This window comes from Oncorhynchus keta, chromosome 2 (assembly GCF_023373465.1).
Source record: "Oncorhynchus keta strain PuntledgeMale-10-30-2019 chromosome 2, Oket_V2, whole genome shotgun sequence".
Classification (NCBI taxonomy): Eukaryota; Metazoa; Chordata; class Actinopteri; order Salmoniformes; family Salmonidae; genus Oncorhynchus; species Oncorhynchus keta.
In genome coordinates, this window is record NC_068422.1 from 43,769,796 (window position 1) to 43,796,663 (window position 26,868).

Below are 26,868 nucleotides of genomic sequence, written 5' to 3' on the forward strand. Positions count from 1 at the left end.
GGAGAACTGGTGAGAATGGGATACATGGGAATTTTGTTCTGACTTTCTGAAGTTAGCATTCTGTGGTAAAGTCAATCTGACATACAACAGACCACTGTGCTATTGCACAAATCTAGCCAGACACATCTATCCATATAGCGAACACACGTCAAACTAGGTAAACAGTGTTAGAGAAATGGTTGAGTTCTTTTAAAACTGTATTCAGTAGCCTTTATTATGAAAAAAGAACATAGTGTTTTATATATGCCAATCTGTACTGAGATATTCTACAGGTAATGGCCAATTTGCATACAGAGTCTAAGTTACTGGTACAATATATTTGCCATATAAATGTAGAATAAATTATTAAAAACAAGATGTTCCTACATATCCACCAAGAATCGCAAACAGATTATTCCGTATCATACAGTCTGGAAGTACAACATTTATTTATTTTTCAGTTTAAATGTGACATGTTGAGACAAATTTTAATGCAGCGATTAAGTCAAGACTACTCCGACAATGTATTGAAGTCTACAGAACTAGCAAATCAGATCTTACATATATACACACACACATACACACACACAATGTATATGTACATATTTTTCAATAGACTTTTTTGCGAGACAGTGAGACACTGTTGTGCAGTTGGCTGACCGCATATTGGCGAATAAACGCCTTCGAAAGGGACAGAGATCTACACTTGCTGATACAAACAGCAAAATAACCCAAAAGAAAAGAGGGGGACAGAAGAACAAAACATAATTTGACTAGACCAACCCTGCAGTAGGAATGCAGTGAGATAGACACGCACACATTATTCTCATTAACCTTCACACAGATGGGGCTGGGGGTTCAAATGAAATCCATTGTTTCTGATGAGGTTCGGGTAAGGGTGGGGGGGGTAAAGCCACTCCAGGGGAGGTCCAGTGAGCGGCTGACCATCTGACTGCTAACAGACAGCCTGGAAAGTACTACTAATCATCAACTACCAGGGCATAAAGGGAGGGTGATAACCATACATTTTTGTTGGTAGTACGGCTACAGTACAAATTCAGGCAACTTAATTTTGTTTTCGCTCTCACACTCTCGCTCAGTTACTGTTTAGCTGGGTGGGTGAGGCATGGTGGAGAATGGGGCCAGGTGGAGGGGGGCGGTTGAGGTGAGGGTAGAGGTGTTGGTGGGGTTCTCCCTCTCAGCAGCAGCCCCCCGAGGCAGGTTTGACAGGCGTACTGTCGATCTTGACATTGGACCTCTCGTTGCCTCCGGTCGTAGCCCCAGGGCCCATCCTCTTCTTTATCTCAGCAGCCATGGTCATGAAGGCCTGCTCCACATTGGTGGCGTTCTTGGCACTAGTTTCCAAGAACGGGATGCCCAGGGAGTCTGCAAACTCCTGCAAAGAATGGAATGGAGAGACTGGGTTAGAGGAGCTGCTGCATTCGTGACAGTACTGTACACTATGACTATTTTACTACTGGGTTGCAGACAAAGATCTGATTGTGTCCAGAAACATTTGGTTTGTTTGGGGGCCTCAACAAAATATCAAATTTGAAAGTTTGGAAACCACAGCTGTAGACTATTTTTTCAAGTAGTTAAATAGAAAAATGCATTACTCCTGCACCATCTGATAACCCATTGACTTTGATGGAAGCCCTTACCTTCGCTGTTGTGTAATCCACCACTTTCTTTGTTGTCAGGTCACACTTGTTCCCTACCAACAGCTTGTTGACGTTTTCACTGGCGTAACGGTCGATTTCCTGTAGCCACTGCTTGACATTATTGAAGGACTCCTAGAAGAAGAAAGATAATCACAACCAGCATGAAAGGGTAGGCAAGATCTTTGTAAAGGGCTCTATTCAATCCGATCCGCTTTAGCCGACATCCGCATAATGGTTGTTTTGGCGGTGTCGGAGGTGGAAATGCGTTAAGAGCTTTCAAATCCACAAGCGACACCTGGCATTAAACCTAAAGCAGACGTTGCCATTGGCTGCATAGAGTCGCATTATGAGAAACCCCATGCAGCCAAGTTTACAAATTCAAACAATGGAACGTGTGATGTAATCAAGACCTCGATTTGACTGACAGAAATCCTCATTATTTTGTTTAATGATTTTCTATTTGAGCATCATTATTTCTCTATAACCTACACTTTCTCATTCTGAACTTCTAACGTGAGTGGGACAGATGTGGCGTCGGGACAATGATCAAGAGCAGCTGCTCACCGATTTGACAGCGCCAACGCAGCTACACCTTTGACACCGCGAAAACATCAGCTATGCGGTTTTCGGCGATCACCGGTTAATGCTTGCTCTGATTGAATCTCGGCCTTAGTCTTTCAAAATACTAGTTAACCTGCACTCCGGAATTTCAATTAAAAACAACTAATAGTGGAAAATAATCTAGAACACTCAAACACAGTGAAAAGGTAAAGGTGGACTGACCTGGTCTGTGACGTCATAGACTACGATGATACCGTGGGCTCCTCTATAGTAGCTGGATGTGATTGTGCGAAACCTCTCCTGCCCCGCCGTGTCCCACTGTCAGTGTCAACACACAGCAGAGACACTCAGTCACCGTCACAAATACGGGAAGGCCAAACACACACACCTCTGCCAAATAGATGCTGCTTCATAGCACATTCAACTGTGACAAATAAGACCAAAACACACAAATGAGAGAAGGGTATTTCTAACTGATAATTCACCATCTTGTAGTCAACCGTGATAGTCTTAATAATGTAGGAGGCCTCTGCCTTTGGATATTTGGTGGACAGTCTAGAGTTAGGTTCTAAAATGCCTACAATGGCATTTTTTGGTCCAAATGTGGCCAGATCCTGATACATACTTGATAGTGTAACGTGGAGCTTCCCCTTTACACAGTAGGAGACAATAGAGATGTGGTCGGGGGGGCACTTACGATTTGAAGTTTAATAGTCTTTCCGTCTAATTCTATAGTTCGTATTTTGAAGTCCACTCCGATTGTGCTAATGTAGCTTTCTGTGTATGTGTCATCCTGGGGAGAAAGGAAAGGGGAGTATGTGTCATCCTGCTCAAAGGGGAGAAAGGAAAGGATCATTCGCCACAGTAGGAGAGTAAACCAGAAAATGTTGATTTAACACAGTATTAATAATATAATATAAATACTATTTCTGTGATCGATTTGACCTTTTCACATTACAGGGCATCCAGTTCTTACCTTGTGAATTTAGTCCAATATTACATTATTATTATTATTATTAAGAGGACTATAATTATTAATTAATATGACTAGGTCAGCCTTTGAACAACTAATGAGTGACGACGAGCACCTTATGAATGGCTATGAGACATGGGCGGATGAACAGAACACTTACTGCAAATCGGAGGAGAAGACAAGACTTTCCGACGCCAGAGTCACCGATCAGGAGCAGCTTGAATAAATAGTCACTGTGGAGAGTAGAGTTGTTTTAAAAACAGGATTCCAGGTTTCCCCACACAGTTTCAACAAAAGTAGCTATAAAAAAAAATATTAAAATTACGCTAGCCTTGTCAGAAACCATTGGAAGCTTGCCTCTAAACTCTGTAGACAGCATTAGCTGATGGTTTCCTCAGACAGAACAGTTTCTTCTCGCTTCCCAGTCTCTCTCAAGGAGAGATTTCATTGTGGTGTTGCGTCAGACAATTCAAAAGACGCCATTGCGGTTATATTGCTTTCAAATGCCTTGGGCAAGATACTGTGTTGGGTTAACTCTCAGCATAACTACTTTGGTCACACCACCATACAATCAGAGTGTATGAGTGATGTGTTATAATGCTTGCCTAACGCCTAGAAAGGTCTTTCACGCCGACCCCTTTATAGACTATCACACAGGCTAATTCAAGCCTGAGTCCAAACAACAAAGAGATGCAATCCTGCATACCTTTTTGGTACAGAAAAGTAGACATTTCAACAGACATCTGCAATTTCAGCAGACAGTGAAACATCGCGGCAGGGTAGCCTAGTGGTTAGAGCGTTGGACTAGTAACCGGAAGGTTGCAAGTTCAAACCCCCGAGCTGACAAGGTACAAATCTGTCGTTCTGCCCCTGAACAGGCAGTTAAACCCACTGTTCCTAGGCAGTCATTGAAAATAAGAATTTGACTTGCCTAATTAAATAAAGGTAAACAAATAAAAATCGTATTTGGCAGGCAAATGAAACCTCACGCTGCTAGGACCATACAGATCTGTGCACGATCAGCAAAACGAAATATCAGTGGGGGAACTCAACGTTTCAGTGCTCATGTGACACACACACAAACAATGGCATTTTAAAAAGGATGAAGACTGCACTGTGACTGCCGACAACATAGTATGTTAACTGGAATACAGTAGAAACTCAGTAGGCCTTTGCTCAACTTCACTAAGAAGCCTTCTTTAATTGAGCTCATGTCATATCAGCCTGATGCATGTTTAATGATTTGTTACAAACAGAGCTGCTGTCGAATTTGCCAAAGCTCTCTGTAGTTCATCAGCTCAGGTTTCAGAGTGCTGCTAACCTTGATCCGGTGTGAGAGACACCACACAACACGCAGAAAAACACTTGCACAAAAATAGCCTACATAAAAACGCACACAACAGACAGTCAGACACACGCAGGTACATGCACACTGGGTGAAACGAGGCCGGGGTACCTGCGCAGCAACTCACAGTGAGGAGGAAGAGGTAAGGGCTGAGGTGTGAACTTAAGACTGGGTTGAGATGGGGCTGTGAGCTCTGGTGATGGTCACCGATATCAACGTGTGACAGACAGCGGTAGCCTTAATGATGATGTTCTTAGATTCAAAATGGGACATCTTATCAAACTGGCTTTCACAGCGTAACAGTGTAGCAAACGGGTATGAGCTTGCCAAACACTGATCTTCAAATGATCGGTGAAATACTAAAACACCATTCCTTGGCCCACTGATGCTTGCTAAAATACACCAATTCAGGCTATGCTCATTTACAGTTGAAGTCAGAAGTTTACATACACTTTAGCCAAATACATTTAAACTCAGTTTCACAAATCCTGACATTTAATCCTGTCTTAGGTCAGTCAGGATCACCACTTTATTTTTTATTTCACCTTTATCTAACCAGGTAAGCCAGTTGAGAACAAGTTCTCATTTATAACTGCGACCTGGCCAAGATAAAGCAAAGCGACAAACAGAGTTAAACATGGAATAAACAAACGTACAGTCAATAACACAATAGAAAAAAAGTCTATATATAGTGTGTGCAAATGGTGGGAGATGGTAAGGCAATGAATAGGCCATAGTAGTAAAGTAATGACAATTTAGCAAATGAACACTGGAGTGATAGATGTGCAGAGGATGATGTGAAAGTTGAAATAATGGTGTGCAAATGAGCAAAAAAGTAAATTAAAAACAACATGGGGACGAGGTAGGTAGATTGGATGGGCTATTTACAGATGGGCTGTGTACAGCTGCAGCGACCGATTAGCTGCTCAGATAGCTGATGTTTAAAGTTAGTGAGGGAGATATGTCTCCAACATCAGCGATTTTTGCAATTCGTTCCAGTCATTGGCAGCAGAGAACTGGAAGGAAAGGTCGGCCAAAGGAGGTGTTGGCTTTGGGGATGACCAGTGAGATATACCTGCTGGAGCGCGTGCTACGGGTGGGTGTTGTTATCGTGACCAGTGAGTTGAGAAGGCGGAGCTTTACCTAGCAAAGACTTATAGATGACCCGGAGCCAGCGGGTCTGGCGATGAATATGTAGCGAGGGCCAGCAGACGAGAGCATACAGGTCGCAGTGGTGGGTGGTATATGGGGCTTTGGTGACAAAATGTGAGACCATATGCTGGTGCGGTTGGCCCTGGGTTCCTCCTACTGCAAGACAATGCTAGACCTCATGTGGCTGGAGTGTGTCAGCAGTTCCTGCAAGAGGAAGGCATTGATGATATGGACTGGCCCGCCCATTCCCCAGACCTGAATCCAATTGAGCACATCATGTCTCGCTCCATCCACCAACGCCACACCACAGACTGTCCAGGAGTTGGCGGATGCTTTAGTCTAGGTCTGGGAGGAGATCCCTCAGGAGACCATCCGCAACCTCATCAGGAGCATGTCCAGGCGTTGTAGGGAGGTCATACAGGCACGTGGAGGCCACACACACTACTGAGCCTCATTTTGACTTGTTTTAAGGACATTACATCAAAGTTGGATCAGCCTGTAGTGTGGTTTTCCACTTTAATTTTGAGTGTGACTCCAAATCCAGACCTCCATGGGTTGATAAATTTGATTTCCATTGATAATTTGTGTGATTTTGTTGTCAGCACATTCAACTATGTAAAGAAACATTTAATAAGAATATTTCATTCATTCAGATCCAGGATGTGTTATTTTAGTGTTCCCTTTATTTTTTTGAGCAGTGTATGAAGGCTGGTGGTTCCTTTTAACATGAGTCTTCAATATTCCCAGGTAAGAAGTTGTAGGTTTTAGTTATTATAGGAATTATAGGACTATTTCCCTCTATACCATTTGTATTTCATTAATCTTTGACTATTGGATGTTCTTATAGGCACCTTAGTATTGCCAGTGTAACAGTATAGCTTCCGTCCCTCTCCTCGCTCCTCCCTGGGCTCGAACCAGCAACACAACAGCCACCATCGAAGCAGCGTTACCCATGCAGAGCAAGGGGAAAAACCACTAGAAGGCTCAGAGCGAGTGACGTTTGAAACTCTATTAGCGCACGCTAACTAGCTAGCCATTTCACTTCAGTTACACCAGCCTCATCTCGGGAGTTGATAGGCTTGAAGTCATAAACAGCGCAATGCTTGATGCACAACATAAGAGCTGCTGGCAAAACGCACGAAAATGCTGTTTGAATTATTGTTTACACGCCTGCTTCTGCCTACAACCGCTCAGTCAGATACTTAGACACTTGTATGCTTGGTCAGATTTATTGCAACGCAGGACACGCTAGATAATATCTAGTAATATCATTAATCATGTGTAGTTAACTAGTGATTATGATTGATTGTTTTTTATAAGATAAGTTTAATGCTAGCTAGCAACTTACCATGGCTTACTGCATTCGCGTAACAGGCAGTCTCCTTGTGGAGTGCAACGAGAGAGAGGCAGGTCGTTATTGCGTTGGAATAGTTAACTGTAAGGTTGCAAGATTGATCACCGAGCTGACAAGGTGAAAATCTGTCGATCTGGCCCTGAACGAGGCAGTTAACCCACCGTTCCTAGGCTGTCATTGAAAATACGAATGTGTTCTTAACTGCCTTGCCTCGTTAAATAAAGATGAAATAAAGGTGTAAAAAAAAATATATATATATATATATTTTAATCGGAGCCCAAAAATACAGATTTCCGATTGTTATGAAAACTTGAAAATCGGCTCTAATTAATCGGCCATTCTGATTAATCGGTCGACCTCTCATTGTGATACAGTGAATTGTAAGTGAAATAATATGTCTGTAAACAATTGTTGGAAAGATTACTTGTGCCATGCACAAAGTAGATGTCCTAACCAAGTTGCCAAAACTATAGTTTGTTAACAAGACATTTGTGGAGTGGTTGAAAAACTAGTTTTAATTTACATACACTCTAACCTAAGTGTATGTAAACTTCCGATTTCAACTGTATACGAGCTGAAACCCCAGTAGGATGGACCCATGACGACAACAAAATGCTGAGCATTTCCAGTCCATACATCCTGTCCCACTCCCAACCGTGTGAATTAGGGAAGCATCATCAACATAGCCTATAAAATTAGATCAGACCAGCAAAAGACAAACATCTAGAAACTATACAGCTATTGTCCACTCCTGTTCAGTTCTAACCAAAGCACGCACGCACGCACACACACACACACACACAAGTTCTCTCAACCCCCTCCACTCGGTATGCTGTATTTATTTAACAGGGGCATGTGCTACACAATGTGCCATACAACCAGGCTACACACAGAAAGGTACGGAAACTCCAGTAAGCTGATTAAGCATTCCACAATAGAGGGGAATTCAGCTGGACTTCAGATCGGACCCTCCTCCACTCTCTCCAGTCGTCAAAGGAAGGCAGGCAGGCTCGGATGAACCTGGGCGACGCTCTAGTCTGACCCAGCACCAAGGCTAAGAAACTGAGGCAGCCCTGTTTCCTGCCTCCCTGTCCTTTTCCCCCCTCGCCCATTGTTATGAATTACAGTCATGCAGTCTTCGTTAAGCAGGTGGTTGAGGACAACAATGACAGGCCCTGTGAAAGGCTAGTAGTACCGCTGACTAGTCTTGCAAGAGAGGGGGAAATAGCCTTCAGCAAAAATCTGTCTACCCAACTATCACAGTCAGCATTTTAAGTGGGATTGGATGATACTGTGTATGCTTCAAAGACAGACACACCAAACCGCCCACCATTATTCGACTTCCACATCAGCTGCTCAGCTCCGGCAGACAAAAGATGGGCTAGAGAGCAAGGCAAAAGATAATGAAAGCAAGTGCTCTGCAAAAATACACACTAGGGCTGGGATTTGCCTGGGATCTGATGAGACGATATTATCACGATACTTAAGTGCCAATACGGTATCTATTGTGATTCTCACGATTATATGTATTGCGATTTGATATTGCTCACTATACACTAAGTGTACAACCATTACGAACACCTTCCTAATATTGAGTTTGCATCCCAAATAATATTGCGATATTTAACTGTCGACCCCCCCCATCACTAAAACGCACTGCATCAGATATAGCCTCTTTTCTGCGGGCTACTAACTGGGAACTCGGAGAACCCCCTGGTTGACCAGGTGCATTTGAGTCCATGGATCCATGGAAGCAGTGTGGGGATGGATAAGTAGCCTACATCTTGCAAGGACTTCAGTGCAACAAAAGATGCTGAGGGAGGTGTTAAAGGCTGGGGACAATACCCTATGAAAGTCCAGCCTACTTCCTGGTACATTATACAGAGCCATGAGTGCATAGAACTCCCATCTCATATAACGCAAGTGAACAGCAAACCTGGTTTCAAAAAACAAATAAAGCAACACCTCACGACACAACGCCTCTCCCCCATGTGGCCTACTTGTTGTGTGTTTGTACTGACATGTGATAGATGCAAACACATGTTAATTAAATAAAATGTAAATGATAAAGTCTTGTCTTTTTCGTTGTGTCAGACCCCAGTAAGACTAGCTGTTGCCATTGGAGTCGGCTAACGGGGATCCTAATAAATCTAGTCCCGTACTGTTTTTGAATGGGCTTCAAAATTATATCATGTCATGAAAACATGGTCATTTAAGATGTGGCAATTTCCTGTACGTGGACAGTGTGTGTTACTACATTACACAACCTCACGTTGACTACATCGAATGAGGGTAGTAATTACACATCCTTTCTACCTCCGATTAGTGATGTTAGTATACAAGCTTATAGTAAAAACAATGACAAAATCAATTTAAAATAGATAAATATCATTGGTTTTGTACAGTTGATTCTGTCATACCCGCTGGCCGTCTCAAACTCAAACGGCAGGGAAAATTCAAGACGCTCTCCGTATAAAAGTAGCTGATCTCACACCAATACATGGATCTGCGAGTCAAACTATCACTCAAATAGAAACCAACCCTAGTCCCTGTTGATATACTACAGCGGGTGGTGATTTGTTTAAATTGAATAACAAAGCAACTGATTTGTTTCCTTCCCTGTTTCGGCAGCCTCGCAAAACTTCCATCCGACATTCTGGATGAAGGTCTTCAGCAAATTCTCTTCTAACCAGTGATATAAAAAGTATTCTCACAATGAAAAAGCAAGGTCTTTTCGGCAAAAACGATGCATAGCCATCATATTTCTAACGTTTATCATAGAAAGAATGCTGCCAGCTACATTTCCTAAATGTTTTGCTTGAAGTTAATCTTGAATTTTAATTGAATAAAAGTAGGCTACACCGAGAAAAGTACCAGAGAAAGTAGCTACACATCAGTCAAGAGCGCCGTCTGCTGATAGAAAGCCCATTTCGCAACCCGTTATCTCAATCCCAAATTATTTATGGGTAACAAATAAGTACTTTCCCGTGATTGTTTTCAATAAAAATGGTCAAAAATAAACAAAAATAGCTTCTTAGCAAAGGTGAATTTCTGAAGCAAAAATTTAGCTAGGACTGTTTAGGATAGGTCTGAGTGGGGAGGGGAAAAATGTGTAGTTATTGGCAAAGAGTTTTGGAACTCTCTCTCGTTGGTTTATTAACTAACATACCGCATGGCGATGTCACCATGGGAGGCCAAAAGTCCATCCCACCAAACAGGTTGAAATTTCAGGCACTCTTTTCAAACAGCTCTTACACTAAAAGGTCATCAATTTCACAGTATTACTCCAACTGCATAGTGTAGATATGTATAACACAGGAAAATACCATTTTGTACTGCACTTGGCCTTTAAAAGTTCAATAACAACTTATGAATAATGTACCCCTTGAGGTCTCAAAGAAATAACTGATCAAAAGAGAACCACCGCGCTCTCCCAGAAGCAAGGGCTGGATATATCAATTAAATTCTGTATTTCCACATGGTTTAAACTAAGAATTAGATTTCACCTTGTTGCTATAAGCCACATTTAGACTGTACAAGAACAATGTTCTTAGCAGATTTTGCATATCGTTTATGAGTTGGCCCCACACATTTATGAACGGCTTTGCCTGATGTCCTTTGCGGTGGGTTGGCTCATGAATTGATGTGATGTATTTAGGTGAGCAGACACCTGGGGCAGTTGATTTGAGAGTTGCCCTTCGTGCCCGCCCCCATACCCTGTAATTCTGTTTATTTTTATGACAAATTTGTATACAGGTACACCAGAGGGGCCAATGATTGGCATATGAGTGGCAACCCTGATTAGAAGCACCTGCTTCTCATCTGTTGTTCTTTAGAAATACTTTTTGGATTGAAAGAGAATTGTACCTACACACTGAAGGCTGTAAAGCCGAAACGTCTGTACGCTATCCTTGATGCAGTAAAAAATGTATAAACATTGAATAATGAAGTAAGCTTTATGCAACATCTGAGTGCGAACACATTAAACCTGTCTCAAATAAAATGTTATCCTGTCTCTAAATGGGGGTAACAGCCTAGTGTGCCTGTCAAAAAAGGAAATGGCTACCCTTGCAATGCAAAGCATATTCACTATCTTGTGTAATCAGAATAGATTCTGAAGAACATTTCAAATCAGATGTTCACTGCCATGCCATGCCATGCCATGCCATGCAGTGGGACTGTTGAATAGATTAGATTTTTATTTTTTAACTGAGCTAAAATACATACTAAATATGTATCATAAAACACACCAACCTATATGTCTAAACCACAGGATTCCGGTAATTGCCAACATGTTTAGAGGGATGGTAGACAAACCCGTGGCTTGCCCAACAACCCAATGAGTGTGTTGAAAGAGGCATGTCATATTGCATGTGACCCACACATGACTGACTCAGGATGTAGAGAGTGGGTGGGTGCCACACTATCCTGTCATATTGCTTAGTTGCTTTCCACTTGAGGGCCAAATTCACAAAATAACATGGATGTAACGTTAGAGAATCAATCACAATGCTTAATTCACTAATTTGGTTTATTGTCAATGTAGTTAACTAGCATCAACCAGTGTACTAGCCAGCTACATTGCCTAACTAGCAAGGAGTTAAGTTACCACTGTGTAGTATAGCCACATATGAAATCGTTATAGAACTAGCTAGCTAGCATTAATTATTGACCACCACCAAATATACCACCATTATTGACCACCACCATTATTGACCAAGTGCACAAAAGGCTGCAGTAATATAACGTTACACATTGGGATATTGACTTGACTGGCTAATGTTAACTAGTTAGATAACGTTAAATTAGCGATAATCACAACATATCTAATGACATGTACAGTAACGTTAGCTAGTTGACGTGTGCTTTGCCAGGCTACTAGAATAAAAAGGTAACTAGCTAAGTAACTTACATTAGTTAGTACTACGTTACCAACTAAACTTAACTACTCTGCCCTAGCAGTTAACTAATTAAATGTTTAATAACTATGCCGGTGCTAGTTAGCAACTAAGTTAACTAGCTGACTGTAAACACATTTATTGACATTGACTAACTTGTGTGAAACGTTAATAATATGACCTCAACAAACACAGTGACTAATGGTAACTAACTAACTAACTAACTAGTTTGCACTTTTTAGATGGACAGAACACAAACAGGTCAGATAATGTTAGCTGTGTAGCTAGCAGAACAGCTAGGTTAGCTGACGTTCAGTTAGCTACTGTACTTACTATTCGGGATTCATCTTGGAGTCGTCACAGTAAATCCCCTTTTCTTATAAAACGGCACTCCCTTTCGCTCTGAAAAAATGTAAATAAATAGTTAGCTAGCTAATTCCTTTGGAGGAAAAATAAAAGTAACTAACTAGCTGGCAAGGTATTCATCCAAACCCAGGCTAGTTGTCTTGAAACCAAAATGGCTGCTAGTATCAACCAGGAAATAGCAACTCAAACACTGAACAGAGAAGCCCTAGAAGCAAGATCAGCGATTCTCAGAATCGTAGTTTGTTCCTAAAGGCTCGTCTTATATTGAGTATGTTCTGCCGTGCCGAATATGACTACACTACCCTAATGACAATGTAGCTAGGAAACTAGGCTGGTCAATGTTTCGTTTGCCCCTTGCGCTTGCTGTCAAAGGCTACGTCATTACTAGTGAAACGTGGCAAAATTTTGGCGTGAATCACTCTGGTCTGGGGAAATCAATTACATGACCCCCCCCATCTAGATTAATTCAGATTAATCAAGCCTATCATATGTGATTAAATTAATCATAAAATGAGTGCTCAAAAAACAAATCGTTCCTCTGTCAATAGGTTCTCAAAATGTACAGTATGACCCTGATAGTATGTTGGATCAGTAAATTAATGACAAGGACCACATGGAGGATACAATGGCAAAACGAACGGAAGTCACAGTCCAGGTCCCTCATGAAATTGACCAGTCATATCAGATCATGCATCGACAAAGGTTAGCTAAATGCTTATGTTCAGAAGGATCTTCCATCCTGAATTGTTGAGTCATAGTTAGTGTGAGTGACATCATGTCAGCCTAGGATGGTCACCTGTCAGACCTGTCAGCACCTGCACAGGTATGAGTCAGTCAGCCCATAAACTGTGCATGTTAAAGGCGTTCAAAATTTCACAAGTAGGCTAAAGATAGAAACTTCCTTTCCACAGATTGGGGGAAATAAGTATGCTACATACCATTATAACATTATTTTCATACCTGTGTGTAGGCCTACTTTAAAATATTATTTCAGACAGCACTATTAGACCCTTATAGTAAACATAAAATTGTTTTATTATCAATTACTATCAATACAATTCAATACATCACTGTTAACAATGACACACCCTTTATTTTACTGTACATGTGTCACATTTTTCTGTGCCCTCCATTTCTGTGGAATTTGGAAGCTGAGTACTTGTTTCCACATAGTCCTTCCCCTGGATCCAGAATGTGTAGGGAAACTCCACTGAAGAGGCAGCCCCTACTTCACCCTAGAGGATAGGTTTCAATCTAGTGTTAGGGAGTCGAGAAGACAGAACGACCGATCTGTTTTTTTGTGCAACTTAATTTATTTATATAACAATGACTACTCTGTATCTCTATAATATAGTACTAAGAGTAGAAAAGATACCTTCACGTTCAGGGCGATGAGTCCAATCTCAAAGCACTTGTCCGGGGCAGTCCTCCTGATGATGTCATCCAGGACAGTGTAACAGGCCATGTTGGGTGATGACCCCTGGGGGAGAGACAGAAAGTCAGTTGAGGTAAGGGGCCAAAAGTTCCAGGCAGGCTAATGCTGTGTGAATAATAGCTGGCTAGTTAGATTTCATGGGACAGTGTGGCTGCTCAAACATCTCAACCACAGGGCACATCAAACCTACACCTGACTCAGTAGAAGGTTGACAAAGTAAAATGATTTATGACTTGATAATCTCATAACACTACCTGTTTCATCAGTTGAACAGCGTGGAAGCTTGGGCAATGACACATTATTTTATCACCATCACCTGTGGCTGATAAGAGAAGTCTTTAGAAAATATAATTAAAAAATGTATTTGAGCATTCAAAGAAAAGATCATCCAAATAGTTCACATACCTGCCGCAGCTCCCACCTGAAAAAGTGAGCAGGGTTATACATTGACAGAGATGACAGTCATAGAAAAATGTGCCTGTTACACTTAATGTGAACCTGCAATCTGACTGTTACTTCAGTTGGAATATTTTAAACCACTTTCAATTCAACATGCGTTTCCCTTGCTCTAGTGTTGTTTGATCATAAGGATAATTGATCATAAGGATGTTAAACTGTGGTGAATTGGCTATGAATGAGATTCCCTTTAAGCGTAATGAAACCGATACATTAACATAACAATAGTGTATTAAAACTTTACATAAACCTGCAGTCTTTGTAGGATTAACAAACACGCAGTAAAATGGATTCATTGTGTAGTGTGTCACAACACAATTATCCAGAAAAGGCTACTAAAACACAGAGGGAAAGAAGTTCATCAGTGTGTGCAGTTCTTTGACTGAGTTGATTTTGGTAGCTGTAAACTTGCCATGTGTTCAGCGTATAGGCCACATCCAGGTAGGGGTGAGTCTCCCACCCTCCCTGGTGATTTGAAGGGGGCCCCTGAAGTAGAAACTCCTGAAAAACAGGACATGAGCAAAATCAGCTGAATCATATTACTACAACCTAACCTCATACTGTAGCTACGATGGAAGTATCTCTAGACTCTGAAAATAAATACTCAACTACTGGAGCTTGCAATATGTATTTTACATAATAAATAAGAAAGAGCAAGAGAAAAAACAGAAGACACCAACTTGCTCACCAACAGTTATGTTCCCCATGTTATCTAACGCTATAAGTCCTGTTGAGAAAGGGAGGAAGTTGTTAGATCTGATACTAAATATGTAACCTGCACTTTTAGACCTGCTTCCACAGATGTTTTGTACCAACTTGTCTTGCAGGAATGGTCAGTAATAATAATTTTAAAAATATATTTAAAAAAAAAAAGAGAAAGTGGGGTTATTTAACCTAGATGAGAAACTTTGATATTGGAGATGGGGGGAATCGAGACTATTGTAAAAAGATTCCAGATTCAAAACAGTAGGTGTCAGGTTAGGGAGCCATAAATAATGTAATATACAACTAAGACTAATGTGATTATATGGATTAGGACTCCCCCTAGAGGACCAAACAATTTAATGCACAAGTCTCAGTTACATTTATCAGTCATTTTCAGTTGTTACAGTAGATGTTCCGCTGTCACTCAATGCTCTACAATGAGCAGGAAGATCATGATAAATCAACATTTAAAAAAAGAAAGTTTCAGGTCTCACCAAGTGTGTCATGTCCACTGACACTTTGCTTCTGTTCCAGAAATTCCTGCAAGAATGAACAAGATGTAGTTTTCCAACATCTGTCATTTATATTTAAAATGGTTAGCCATGCCATTTTCCCCCAGGGAGTATTGGTACCTGGTAAGCCTTGGCTGAGTGTGCACTCAGCATGTTGTCATTGGGCTCTATAGTAAAGCCCTGCTCCCTGGCAAAAGCTACTGCTCCCTCCCCAACAAGCAGACTGTGGGGGCTTCTGTCCATCACCCTACGAGCCACCCGCACCGGAGCCCCAACCCTGGAAACCATAGTTTCATACCGTTACATTTATTAATGGGCTTCCCTATGACTATTCATTTTCACAGACATCTCTTTCCCATGCCATGCCATGGTTTTAGCAGGTGGTTCTCTCACCCCCGTAGTGCTGCGACTGCCCCGAACCTGCCAGTGATGCCCTCCATGATGGCAGCATCACACTCCAACACTCCCCCACTGTTAGGGAATCCTCCCCTCCCCACAATGTGAAGCCCAGTCTTTGGATCATCTTCAACATCTGGAAGAAATTCAAGAGTTTCACAATGGACATAAGACATGCTGCACTGCGGAACTGTAGTAGATGAGTCACCCACGCCAACTCATGCCAACCTGCCATGGCCTCCTCTACAGCATCTGTGGCGTGTCCTCCAGCAGTAATCAGGGACCGTATTCTCTCCACGGAAGGCTGAGAGAAACCCCATGTCCCCACAGCTGCCATGGTTCTGCTGTCTGAAGAACTCTACTGGGTCTAGGAGGACAAAACACAGGGTTACAGTCCCAATCCATATACTAATTCAAGTCCCCACATCCAAGGCCTGGGATAAACAAATGAGTAAATAAACAAATGGATTAATGATGCACTAATAGCACGTTCCTCTCATCATCTTCTTTCCTTCATGAGTCATCACCATTGGAAATGCTGGATTGGTGAAAGCAAGAGATCCCTACCGAAGCATTTACTGGGCAAAATAAAAGGGGTTGTAGAATATGGACATGACCAAGGATTAAACCCACTGATTTCACCACAACCAGTATAGATCTCTATATGACTCTGGATACAACATATAGGCTACAAATCATCATTAGATTCTGAGAGGATCCTTGGTTTAAGTTATGCAACTGCCATGCTTGTAATGATTATTGCATGTTTGTTTACATCAGTACTTGGAAGAGGGTAGCTGCTTTTATCAACGGGGGTGTATTTACATACACTAGCGTTGCTCCCAACTGTATTGGGTTGCACAAAAACAGGGAATTAGAGACCTTCCAAACGTGGGTCTGTTATAGACCCATTTCTTCTCTGCTTACCTCATGTCAAAATAAAAGTCCCCCCACAAGTTGTTCATTTTTTGACCACATGACGCATGTGCATAACTATTATTTATTTATATTCCCCGTCATAGTGACCAACCGACCAGCACAGTAAGTCGAAATGGAATTGTATTTAACTCGCTTCCTGCGCACTGTTTTTGTGCAACCCAATACAATTGGGCTCAAAGCTAGTGTATGCATTGTAAATACACCCGCGTTGCTAAAAGCAGCTAGAGACTGGGTCCAAAGGCTACACATCGCCTACCTTCGTTCTCTTTCAGCTTCCCTGTACAGTACAATTCACATATATTATTTATGCTTATTTATGTTAAACGAAGCTGCCAATATATTTTAAAAAACAGAACAAGAAAAATAGAACCACTGTAAAATGTTGTCTACCACTTGCCAACGAAAGTGATTTTCTTCTTCGATGAAGAAAACTGTGGTTGGCATCCACTGTTGCATTACCGCCACCTACTAGACTGGAGTTGAACTCTCTTAATAAATTGTTTACATTTTTTTTTATAGCCTACCATCTGACACTACACTCACAAATTAAAAAATATATATTCATAAATAAAACCACCCTACTCTATTATTTAAATCTATTTAGTCCTACTTCAGGCCAACAGCCTGAAAGGATGGAATATCATCACTTAACACACCTTGTAACTCTTCTGACATCAAGTCTCGCACACCCAAATACCTCTCTGCAGCTACCACCATAACCTCAATTTTCTGCAATTTACGTTCCAACCCTGCAGTACAGTTGATAATCATTGCTATATCACTTGTTGGCTTATTTCTCTGTACTGGTAAAGGTCTACTACGCACACCACTGCTCTCAGGATCATGGATCATTTGAAATCATGGATGGTCAGTCCTTGCATCCATAGCTCTGTCTATTAATCTGAGACTGTTTTTTTTTTTCCAAAACAGAGGTGGGGCAACCTTTTTGTTATTGTTTCATCTGTGGATTTGCCCTTTAAACAGCTCAAGATATCAGTGGCACTAACAAAAATGTAAACAATAGGCCTGTAGCAAATGCAGCATATGGCTTTTATTTTTCACATGTAAATAGCCCTTTTCAGTAGTGCTCAAATCGTGCCATTCCATGTGCGCAGCATTTATTTTTCAACCCGAATCAATGAGCCCAATCAGTCCCCCATGACAATAAAATCATGAAAAACAGAGTAGAGCTGTTTAGTAAGTACTTAGTTTTGGGGTCATGCTCAGGTTAAACAATTTGGCTAATCTATACTTCCATATTTCCAAATTCTATTCTTGAAGATCAAGGGGTATAACATTTATTGGAATGAATGCAATTCGGATAGACTTTGGATTTGTAATGTAAATATATGATTCAATTGTATTATTATATGTATTAGAAAGCAAAGGGTTAGAAGAAGCCTACATAACCAACCCATAAAGTAAAATATAACATCCATATATGGCCAGCTATGTATACTTTAACATTGATTTATCCTGCAATAGATACCGTTCAATTGGTAACATACATTTGTGTCTTCTTCTAATGCTTCTTAAGGGGAAAGTAATCTAAATGTGACGGAATGTAATCAGATTACATTACGGAGTTTGGGTAATCCAAAAGTGACATTACTGATTACAGTTTTGGACAGGTAACTGTAATGGATTACATTTAGAAAGTAACCTACCCAACCCTGTCGACATCCCATAGTCCCCACCTCTTCCTTTCCTGACCGGTGCATTACGATAAAATTGCCTCATCTTACTACTAGCATCCCACTCCCTTTGCCAAAGATCAAGCCCGTTTGCCCGGATCAAGAACTTGACTTCTCTCTGGCTCAGCGAGAGCTGAATATCTACTCCTTCTCTCCTCACAGCACTCTTAGCCACCACATTGTCCTTCTCATTACCCTCCTGACCCACATGGACGGGAACAGAGAAAAATCTTACCACCACTCCCATCCTCTCCAATCCCAATAACAGCACCATCATCTTCACAAACAAGTCTGTCATATCCGACCTGCCCATCTTCACATTACTCAACACTGCCGTCGAATCAGAGCAGATCACCACTCTGAGTGGTTTCACCTCCTCCACCCATCTCAAACCTAGCCAACTCGGCTGCATACACTGACACATAATCAGTTGACCGCTTACATACTCTAAGATTGAAATATGGGGTGTACACTCCTGCCCCCACCCTAACACTGACTGGATCCTTTGAATCATCTGAATATATCCTTAATAATGAATAAAAATTGATTATCTATATATCTTTCCACACACCGTCTCACACACCTTCCTACACTTAACTTTAATATGCTCAACATCTCCTCCAACGTAAGCCTCTCATCAAACCACATACCTAAATACACCCAACCTATATCCTGTCCGTATATTCAACCTTCCTCCTAGAATACACCATAAAGCAGGACTTGGCCATAGACATCCTAAACCCCCATGTTAGAGACCAATCTTCCACAACTCTCATAACTTCTTGCATCTTCCTCATCACATATTTCACATTCCCACCTCTCTTCCATAAAAAATACACAACACTCATCACCTCTTTTATTTTCAGGGCCTCTCCTATCTCTGTACTAACTGTCACCAGGGCATCCATGGTAGACATCCCTCTCCTGAACCCACTCAGTGCTACGCTCATCAAACCCTGAAGAATGGCTTGACAGTCCTGACAGTCCCCGGGAGCTGGAGTGGTGTCACACTTTTTCCCCATCCCTAGCAAACACAGCTGATTAAATAAATTGCATTCATGATTGGTTGATTGATGGAGTCAGGTGTTTTAGCTGGGGCTGGGGGAAAAATGTGACACCAATCAGGCCCCTGTGGACTGTTATGACTCTCCATACAGTGGATCAAAGGACCCATCAGCTAGGCAAATGCTTGGGGATAGCCAGACCCCCTCTCTCCCACAGAAGAGGGGAAGGGGGGGCTGGCTCTGCCGGTCTTGACACCTTAACACTGGGTTGTATATTTAGAGAGAACATTCTCTTCCTTTCCCTGCAGTATTGGAAGACTGAAACTTCTTTGTTACAGAGTGTGGCCCACCTAAAAACTATAACATCAAAAGATTGGACATTGGAACATTATTTCTGAAATTCAAATGTTTGTAATGGCTGGTGGGGATGTAAAGAATAAACATGTCATATTGTTTATTATTTTGTGATGTCATTAAGGATGGTATAACTAAATAACTGTATCCCTGAGGGTGTACACATTCTAGTTGTCAGGTTTGCATCTAAATGTTGTATAAAATATATGATTATGTATGATAATACTTTTGGGAAGATAGCAATGTGATTTTAGATTAGATAATTGTTTTCCATATAAACTTGTGACAAATTAGTAACCATGCCCAAGTGAGCACAGGCATTGTGTTCGCGTGATGGAACGCCCCCTTTTTATAAAAGCCTTTGTAACTAAATTTCCATGAGACCAGCCAACATACAGCGTGAGCTGAACATGACAAATGGTTTAAACTCCACAGACCAGAAAATGTGAGACAGTAGTCCATACGTTTGACATGGTGAAACTCTGACTCTCAATCCCTACAGAAGTAGAAGAAACTCACTAGACCGTAGCATTTACCAGTCTGCAGCTGGCATGTAAAGTAGTCTGGGACATTTGACCAAAGACACGAGGGTGAAGAACAGATCCCTCTCAGACAACCATTCGTAAATCTCAAGTAACTGTTCTAACAACCACTCCACTACCAGAGAAGCTCTGCAAAGGACATTGTGACCTCTCGTGGACAAACCAGAGTCTTATATCCCTCGACAACTTCACCATAGGACCCATCAAGTTCTACAGAGATGGACGACAATCAAGGACAGCTCCGCCTAAATATATATTGCATTTCTAATCTGAATGAGCGGTGGTTAGGGTACTAATTATTCATATTTCCGTGAGCGTAGCTTCCAAATGTAACAACGATAGTTGACTCTCCCTTTCCCTCTCTTTCCATCCTTCCATCTTTTATAACCAAACGGTTATGCTATTGTTAGTCCACTAGGGACCTGTTTTCATTGTATTACATTAGTAATCAATAACCTATACTGTGTGTGTTTATGTATTCTGTGTTATTATTTAGTTAGTTAGTACATAAATAATTATGCCAATTTGTGTATTGCTGATTCATCAATACAGTTAATGTTCCTTCAGATATCAAGGAGTATGTGACATTCAGAATGAGACTGACGAGGTAATGATTAATCAGTGACTGTTATTGAGGTACATATCTTCCAAGAGTTTAATTTGGGAGATGGTAACTCGTTAAACAACTTTTCCTGTGGTGCCCCAAATGCCTAATGAGTTAATTGTTACATGATTAATTTAATTGAGTAACAATTAAACATAGTTAATTGATTTAATAAATAACAGTCATCACATTATTGCAAGTCGCGTCACGACAACTGGAGTTGCCCACCCCTGCCCTAGAGTCTAAGCTAACACATGGAATTGTTTAAAGATGGTCATATTTGAATTTTAGGAATGATTTCGGTATCAAAAGAAAAATCTAAATTATTTCACTGCTATTAGCCCATAGAAATGCATTAAATAACAGATTCATACATTGAAAAACAGATAGTAAAAAAAACACAAATCTAAAGGAAGTTTGTTTTGAAGTGTTTGTCCTTTATCTGAGACATATAAGAAATATCAGATTTTTTTTTCTTAATTGCCACATATTTAATACCTGTTTTTAGGCACTAAACTACTTCTAAATATACTTCCATCATTTTTTAAAACTGGTACAGGGCTACCTTCAGACGAGTCTTGTATGTCTTCTCAACTTTCAATAGTGGGGTCATATTAATGTGTAGCCCAAACTGTTCGGACACTTCAGACAGAAGTTGGCATATCTGTGGTACCGACTTCAGACACGATCATGTTCATAAGAGTCTCATCTTTCCATAGAGGGGTCCTAATAGTTTCTAGGACAACCGTTCAGACACTACAGACGTTTTCGTGAGAAGGTCAATTTTCGGGGAGTCTCATGGTCTGACTAACACCGCTGTAGCTCTTCCACCTTTCCCCACAGATGCGGGTGGCCGACATCGGCAGATGTGGTTGATTGAGACGTAGCCCATGCAAAAAAACAGATATTTCTAGCTGGTTTTATGGGGATTTTTTAATTATGCTAATTGATTTTCTTCAGAACAAAGTTGCCTACAAGTACAAAGTTGCCATTGTCTTTGCAATTGATACAAACAAATAACATATAAAAAGATGCTTCAAACGTGTTACATCTGCTCCTGCCACGCCCTCATCTTCTCATCCCGTGTCTTCCTAACCTCCCGCCACTCTCCCAGTGCTCTCTCCCTCTTCCTCTCTGTGTGTGTGTGTGTGTGTGTGTGTGTGTGTGTGTGTGTGTGTGTGTGTGTGTGTGTGTGTGTGTGTGTGTGTGTGTGTGTGTGTGTGTGTGTGTGTGTGATTGTGTGGGCGGAGCCATGTGTACTGGAGGCAGAGCAGATCTACACCAGCTGCAACCTGTTCCATAATCAAGACCTCTACAAATACTCAGCTCTGCCACTTCCACGCTGCCAGAGCGTAACCTCTGCTTAGTCAGTCTGCGGTTTTAGCCATTTGTTCCTGATTAGAGCCTGTTTTTGTGTTATGCCTGTTTTCCCTTGCCTGGTGCTGTTTTCCTCTCCGCTACAGTTCTGCCCGCTCTGACCCTGTCTCCAGTCCAACATCTTGTCAGTCCTGTTACTCTGTCCTGAACCCACCAATCCATTGCGTCCTTGGATTGCTCTACGGACCTGCTTACCCAGTCCCAACCCCTCTCGCTCCAGCCTCAGCTTCCGCACTTGGCTTCCTGCAACCCGCCCAAGCTTCCCCTGACCTGCACCCCATCCTCCACCTGTGTTTCAATAAATACCTTGGTTACCTCATCCCAGTCTGCTCTTGGGTTCACCTGTTCCGCTCTGCATGACAAAATGAAAACCGGATATGCCTATTTCAATCATATTCATGTTCAATCAATTGAGTTATATTTGACTACTTTCTGTAATTTGTCTCAATTTATTTCATGATGTGTAGCCTCAAAATTCATAAGGCACTCGCACATCTGAGCTATAGTATCTTTGTTGCAGGTACATGATAATAAAGTATGTACTTTGTATGAATATTTATGAAATTGTTATATTTGATAACACATGTTTATTTTTATCTTGACGACAGCAACATTTGATGCACTGAACGGATGAGAGTGGAGCAATGTCTAAATAAGGTTGCAGATTAAAAACACTTACAAAGCTCTGATGAACGCCTTGAGGCCAATGCGTAAGCTTAATAAAGAACAGTGATACTAGCAAGAACAGTGTGCAGGTTTCTCTTTTCTTTCATTGTAGCATAACGTGCACAATGATGTGCCAAATCGGTGATTTCGTGCATTTTTATTGGGTAAGCATTACATTAGAAAAAGCCACCTCAATATTTGCTGCACTAGGTTGTAATAGGAGCTGATCCGTAGTCACTATTGTGAAATAATTATGTTAATTTAAGATTTGAATGGAGAAAGCTAATCTGAGAGCAGCGCTCCCTTTCTTTTGACACTATCAGTATCGACATATTGTAACGCTCGTCTGAAGAAGGGGACCAAAGTGCAGCGTGGTACGTGTTCATGATTATTTATTCAAACTGAACACTGAAACGAAGTGGAACAAAACGAAACAGTTCTATCTGGTGCAAACACAAAACAGAAAACAACTACCCACAAAACACAGGTGCCTAACTACCCACAAAACACAAAGCTGCCTAAGTATGATTCTCAATCAGAGACAACTATAGACAGCTGCCTCTGATTGAGAACCACACCCGGCCAAACACACATAAATAGAAAATATAGAAATAAAGAAACTAGAATGCCCACCCTAGTCACACCCTGGCCTAACCAAAATAGAGAATAAAAGCCTCTCTATGGCATGCTCCAATGACACACTTAGAGACTGTTCTCTTTGCCTGGTGTTTTGGAAAATGCATGTTACATCTTTACTACAACGACCGAAGATGTATCTTTAAAACACTTGTAAGCCTAAATTCTATCGCTATTGGGAAACCGGGCCCTGGTCTCGTGGCCTCCCATCCCTACAGCTCCCGCCCAGCACAGTCAAAACTCTTCTCTGTCCTGTCGCCCCATGGTAGAAACGAGCTTCCCCCTGAAGCTAGGACAGCAGAGCCACTGCCCATCTTCCGAAACTGTCTGAAACCCTACCTCTTCAAAGAGTATCTTAAATAAGACATGTCAGTCTTATTATCCCCCACCAAAATTATATAAATAAATAATGCTTGCACTTGTATTTTCCTTTCATAAAATAATTTTATATACCTTCAGGGGTCCTAAAATTCTAAATCAAATGGCTAAATGATAAATTTTATGACCATCTTTAAACAATTCCACATTTTAGCTCAGTAGATATTGAGATCTAAGGGCTTAGACCTAGGCCTACTTAAGATGAATGCACTAAATGTATGTCGCTCTGGAGCATCTGCTAAATGACTCAAATATAAAATGTAAACCCAGAGTGCCCCAATCTCATCCTGGTCAAAATGACCTCATCTTTCCTCTGCTACCCCACATACCCCTTACAGATCCCGTGATGACAAAAAAAAATGCTGTCCTCTTTTCTCCTACTCCCACTCTATCTGACACTTCCATATGACGCACTAAATGCACATAGACCAATCTGTACAAAATATAAAATAAAATAACAGGAGACAAAAATCATGACAACCATAGTTCTTCCAATAGAAAGCATATGGAACAGGAGGACATTAGGGAACAGGGAGAGACAACTGAACACATGAGACTGTAATCCCAACCCCAATCAGCAGAGGGTGTGATATGCATTCAACATTAGATAAGGCCTGCTCTCTGCCAGGCTCCAGTTAGTGATCTGAGCAATGGAGACAGCTGCTGAAAACAACAGCCAAAGAATAAGCTATCATGGTAACACAAACACAGCACTGTTGATGAATTTCAGCTTTGAATAGATAGGCGCTACTGTGGGGGATAAAGATAATTCAATCCACATCAATAGGACTTAAAAGCTTTACTTTACACTAGACCAGGTAGTGGAGAGTGGGGTAAGTTGAGCCATTTTTTTACATTCAGCATCACTATGTCAAAGGAAATATAGTATTTTTTAAACAAAGATATTGTATAGACATATATTTTAGGATGTTGTGTATCCCTGGAAATAATCATCAGAATTCATATAAACATTACAGTTTTGAAAATATAGCTATTCCCCCCCAAAATTGTCTCTTGGCACAAACTACCCCGGGTAGGGGGTAAGTCGAACCACGGGACAGGGTAAGTTAAGCCGCCTACACATTTCTGTACTGAATGAAATATTACCACTACCTTTTTAGAACCATGTCTATCTTTATTTCCCAAACACAAATCAACAATCACGATCATGTTTTTTGTCTTTGAATAATTTTAAAACATATTTTTACACAGGCTAAAGACCAAACAAACACTGTACTTTTTAAAACTCCTTTAACATAGCGTCTGTTGTTACTTCGTATCTCAGCGATAATGCCTTGCATTACGCCTGGGGGAAAAAAACACTTCAATTTGCTCAACTGGCCATTGGCTCAACCATTGATTCAACTTACCCCATGACCATTGACTCAATTTAACCCAAGGCAAACATTTTTACTCTATTAGCCTGCACAGCTACAAGAATGCACTTTCATGCTAGGTTTAGGACCTAACATTGAAGCTTGTATAGACCCTAAATGATGACCCTAACTAATAAAAGCGTCATGAAATCTTTGACTTGGTGAAAATCTGTTTGTTTTTTACCCAGCTTGCTTACCACGTTTTCCATGTGGTTTCTTCCTTCACAGACTCCATGAAATGATGACCTCTTCCTAAATATTTGGTCAAATCCCACAATCTGTTAGGGCCTAGATAAAGCAGTCCCAACAGCAGAGTCCCAACAGCAGAGTCCCAACAGCAGAGTCCCAACACCTTACCATGGCTACACCTGGCTTTAAGCGGAGTTTTGTCTGGCAGCGAAACAGTTCATTTAGCCTCCTTTACTGCCTTAAAAAACATAGCTGATATGGCAGACTTGCTTAATCAAATGTGGTTTCTGCTGGCAATTGAGATGTACAAACTATGGGGACGACAAGCGGATAAGGGGCTATCCGTAATTTCGATTAAGACATTAATGAGCAAGCTACGACGGATGTAGTCAATATAACTATTTGATCAGCACTTTTTAAATGTACGGTGACAGAATTCAGAACATGGGCCGTTCTTACAGTGCATTCTCTGTACAAGTCAGAACCGTAGGATAAATAAATGGGGCATATAAACAGACAATGAAAGCTCTTGCAATATTTGATGATTACATTTCTCTAAAACAGGTAATAGGCTATATGTTCACCACCAAGTTAGAACAAGTAGGCGAAATTAAGAGGTGGAAATATACCAAATTATTGAACGCCGTATGGGTCATTGCGTGTCAAAAAAGAAACATGTCATATAACAGTATTTGATGCATTAAATAAGCTTTTAATTTGTCACGTCAAATAACACAATTCTATTATAGATTTGCACCTGCAAGCCAAGCACCACCACTACTATTGGCAGCACTGTCAAACCTGTACAAAACACTAGCCAAACAAGCACACACCGGGCCACGAACGATACAGGAAAGGGGGATACCTAGTCAATTGTACAACTGAATGCTTCAACTGAAATGTGTCTTCTGCATTTAACCCAACCCCTCTGAATCAGAGAGGTGCGGAGGGGCTGTCTTAATCGACATCCACATCTTCGACAACCAGGGAACAGTGGGTTAACTGCTTTGCTCAGGGGCAGAATGACAGATCTGTACGTTGTCAGCTCAGGGATTCGATCCAGCAACCTTTCGGTTACTGGCCCAACGCTCTAACATGTAGATGTATTTACAATACCACATTGGTGAAAATTATTAGGATGAAGCACAGGGGCTACTAACAGCTTACTACACAACATACATTTAATATTACTTTCTTATCTACAGTATACATTTCTCCCTTGCATATTACATAATATATGCAGCAGCATACAAGATGTTTTTGGACTCGCCTTGTGAAGGTGGCGCAACGGTCTTTTGTATGCTTGCAGTTAGCCA

The 26,868-nt window shown here is 41.1% G+C and overlaps 2 protein-coding genes across 5 annotated transcripts; both read right to left on the reverse strand.

Moving 5' to 3' along the window:
• Positions 1-196: 196 nt before the first annotated feature.
• Positions 197-12,691, reverse strand: LOC118400897 (ras-related protein ORAB-1-like). The gene is made up of 6 exons (XM_035797902.2): positions 12,257-12,691; positions 3,335-3,407; positions 2,899-2,994; positions 2,424-2,519; positions 1,641-1,772; positions 197-1,375 (listed from the first exon to the last, which is right to left on the reverse strand). The coding sequence occupies exons 1-6, from the start codon at positions 12,268-12,270 to the stop codon at positions 1,178-1,180; spliced, it is 609 nt and encodes a 202-aa protein (XP_035653795.1). The 5' UTR covers positions 12,271-12,691; the 3' UTR covers positions 197-1,177.
• A 609-nt stretch (positions 12,692-13,300) lies between these two features.
• On the reverse strand, positions 13,301-17,211 carry zgc:153169 (uncharacterized protein LOC767799 homolog). 4 transcript variants are annotated; one of them, XM_035797875.2, is made up of 11 exons: positions 17,130-17,211; positions 16,022-16,160; positions 15,791-15,929; positions 15,518-15,674; positions 15,380-15,425; positions 14,869-14,907; positions 14,593-14,681; positions 14,130-14,145; positions 13,979-14,046; positions 13,665-13,769; positions 13,301-13,524 (listed from the first exon to the last, which is right to left on the reverse strand). In XM_035797875.2, the coding sequence occupies exons 2-11, from the start codon at positions 16,128-16,130 to the stop codon at positions 13,381-13,383; spliced, it is 912 nt and encodes a 303-aa protein (XP_035653768.1). In that variant the 5' UTR covers positions 16,131-16,160; positions 17,130-17,211; the 3' UTR covers positions 13,301-13,380. The 4 variants fall into 4 exon arrangements, with proteins under 4 accessions (XP_035653768.1, XP_035653778.1, XP_035653784.1 ...); XM_035797885.2 differs by having other exon boundaries at positions 17,123-17,181; XM_035797891.2 differs by having other exon boundaries at positions 13,979-14,040; positions 16,989-17,163.
• Between the last annotated feature and the right edge of the window lie 9,657 nt (positions 17,212-26,868).

Coding starts and splice junctions, on each gene's coding strand:
- LOC118400897 (XM_035797902.2), bottom strand. Junction 1,773..2,423: donor TCTATGACGTCACAGACCAG/GTCAGTCCACCT, acceptor TTCTTCTTCTAG/GAGTCCTTCAATAATGTCAA. Junction 1,376..1,640: donor TGGATTACACAACAGCGAAG/GTAAGGGCTTCC, acceptor CATTCTTTGCAG/GAGTTTGCAGACTCCCTGGG.
- zgc:153169 (XM_035797875.2), bottom strand. CDS start 16,130: ATGGCAGCTGTGGGGACATGGGGTTTCTCTCAGCCTTCCGTGGAGAGA. Junction 15,426..15,517: donor ACTCAGCCAAGGCTTACCAG/GTACCAATACTC, acceptor TCATTCTTGCAG/GAATTTCTGGAACAGAAGCA. Junction 14,908..15,379: donor CAGTGGACATGACACACTTG/GTGAGACCTGAA, acceptor CTTTCTCAACAG/GACTTATAGCGTTAGATAAC.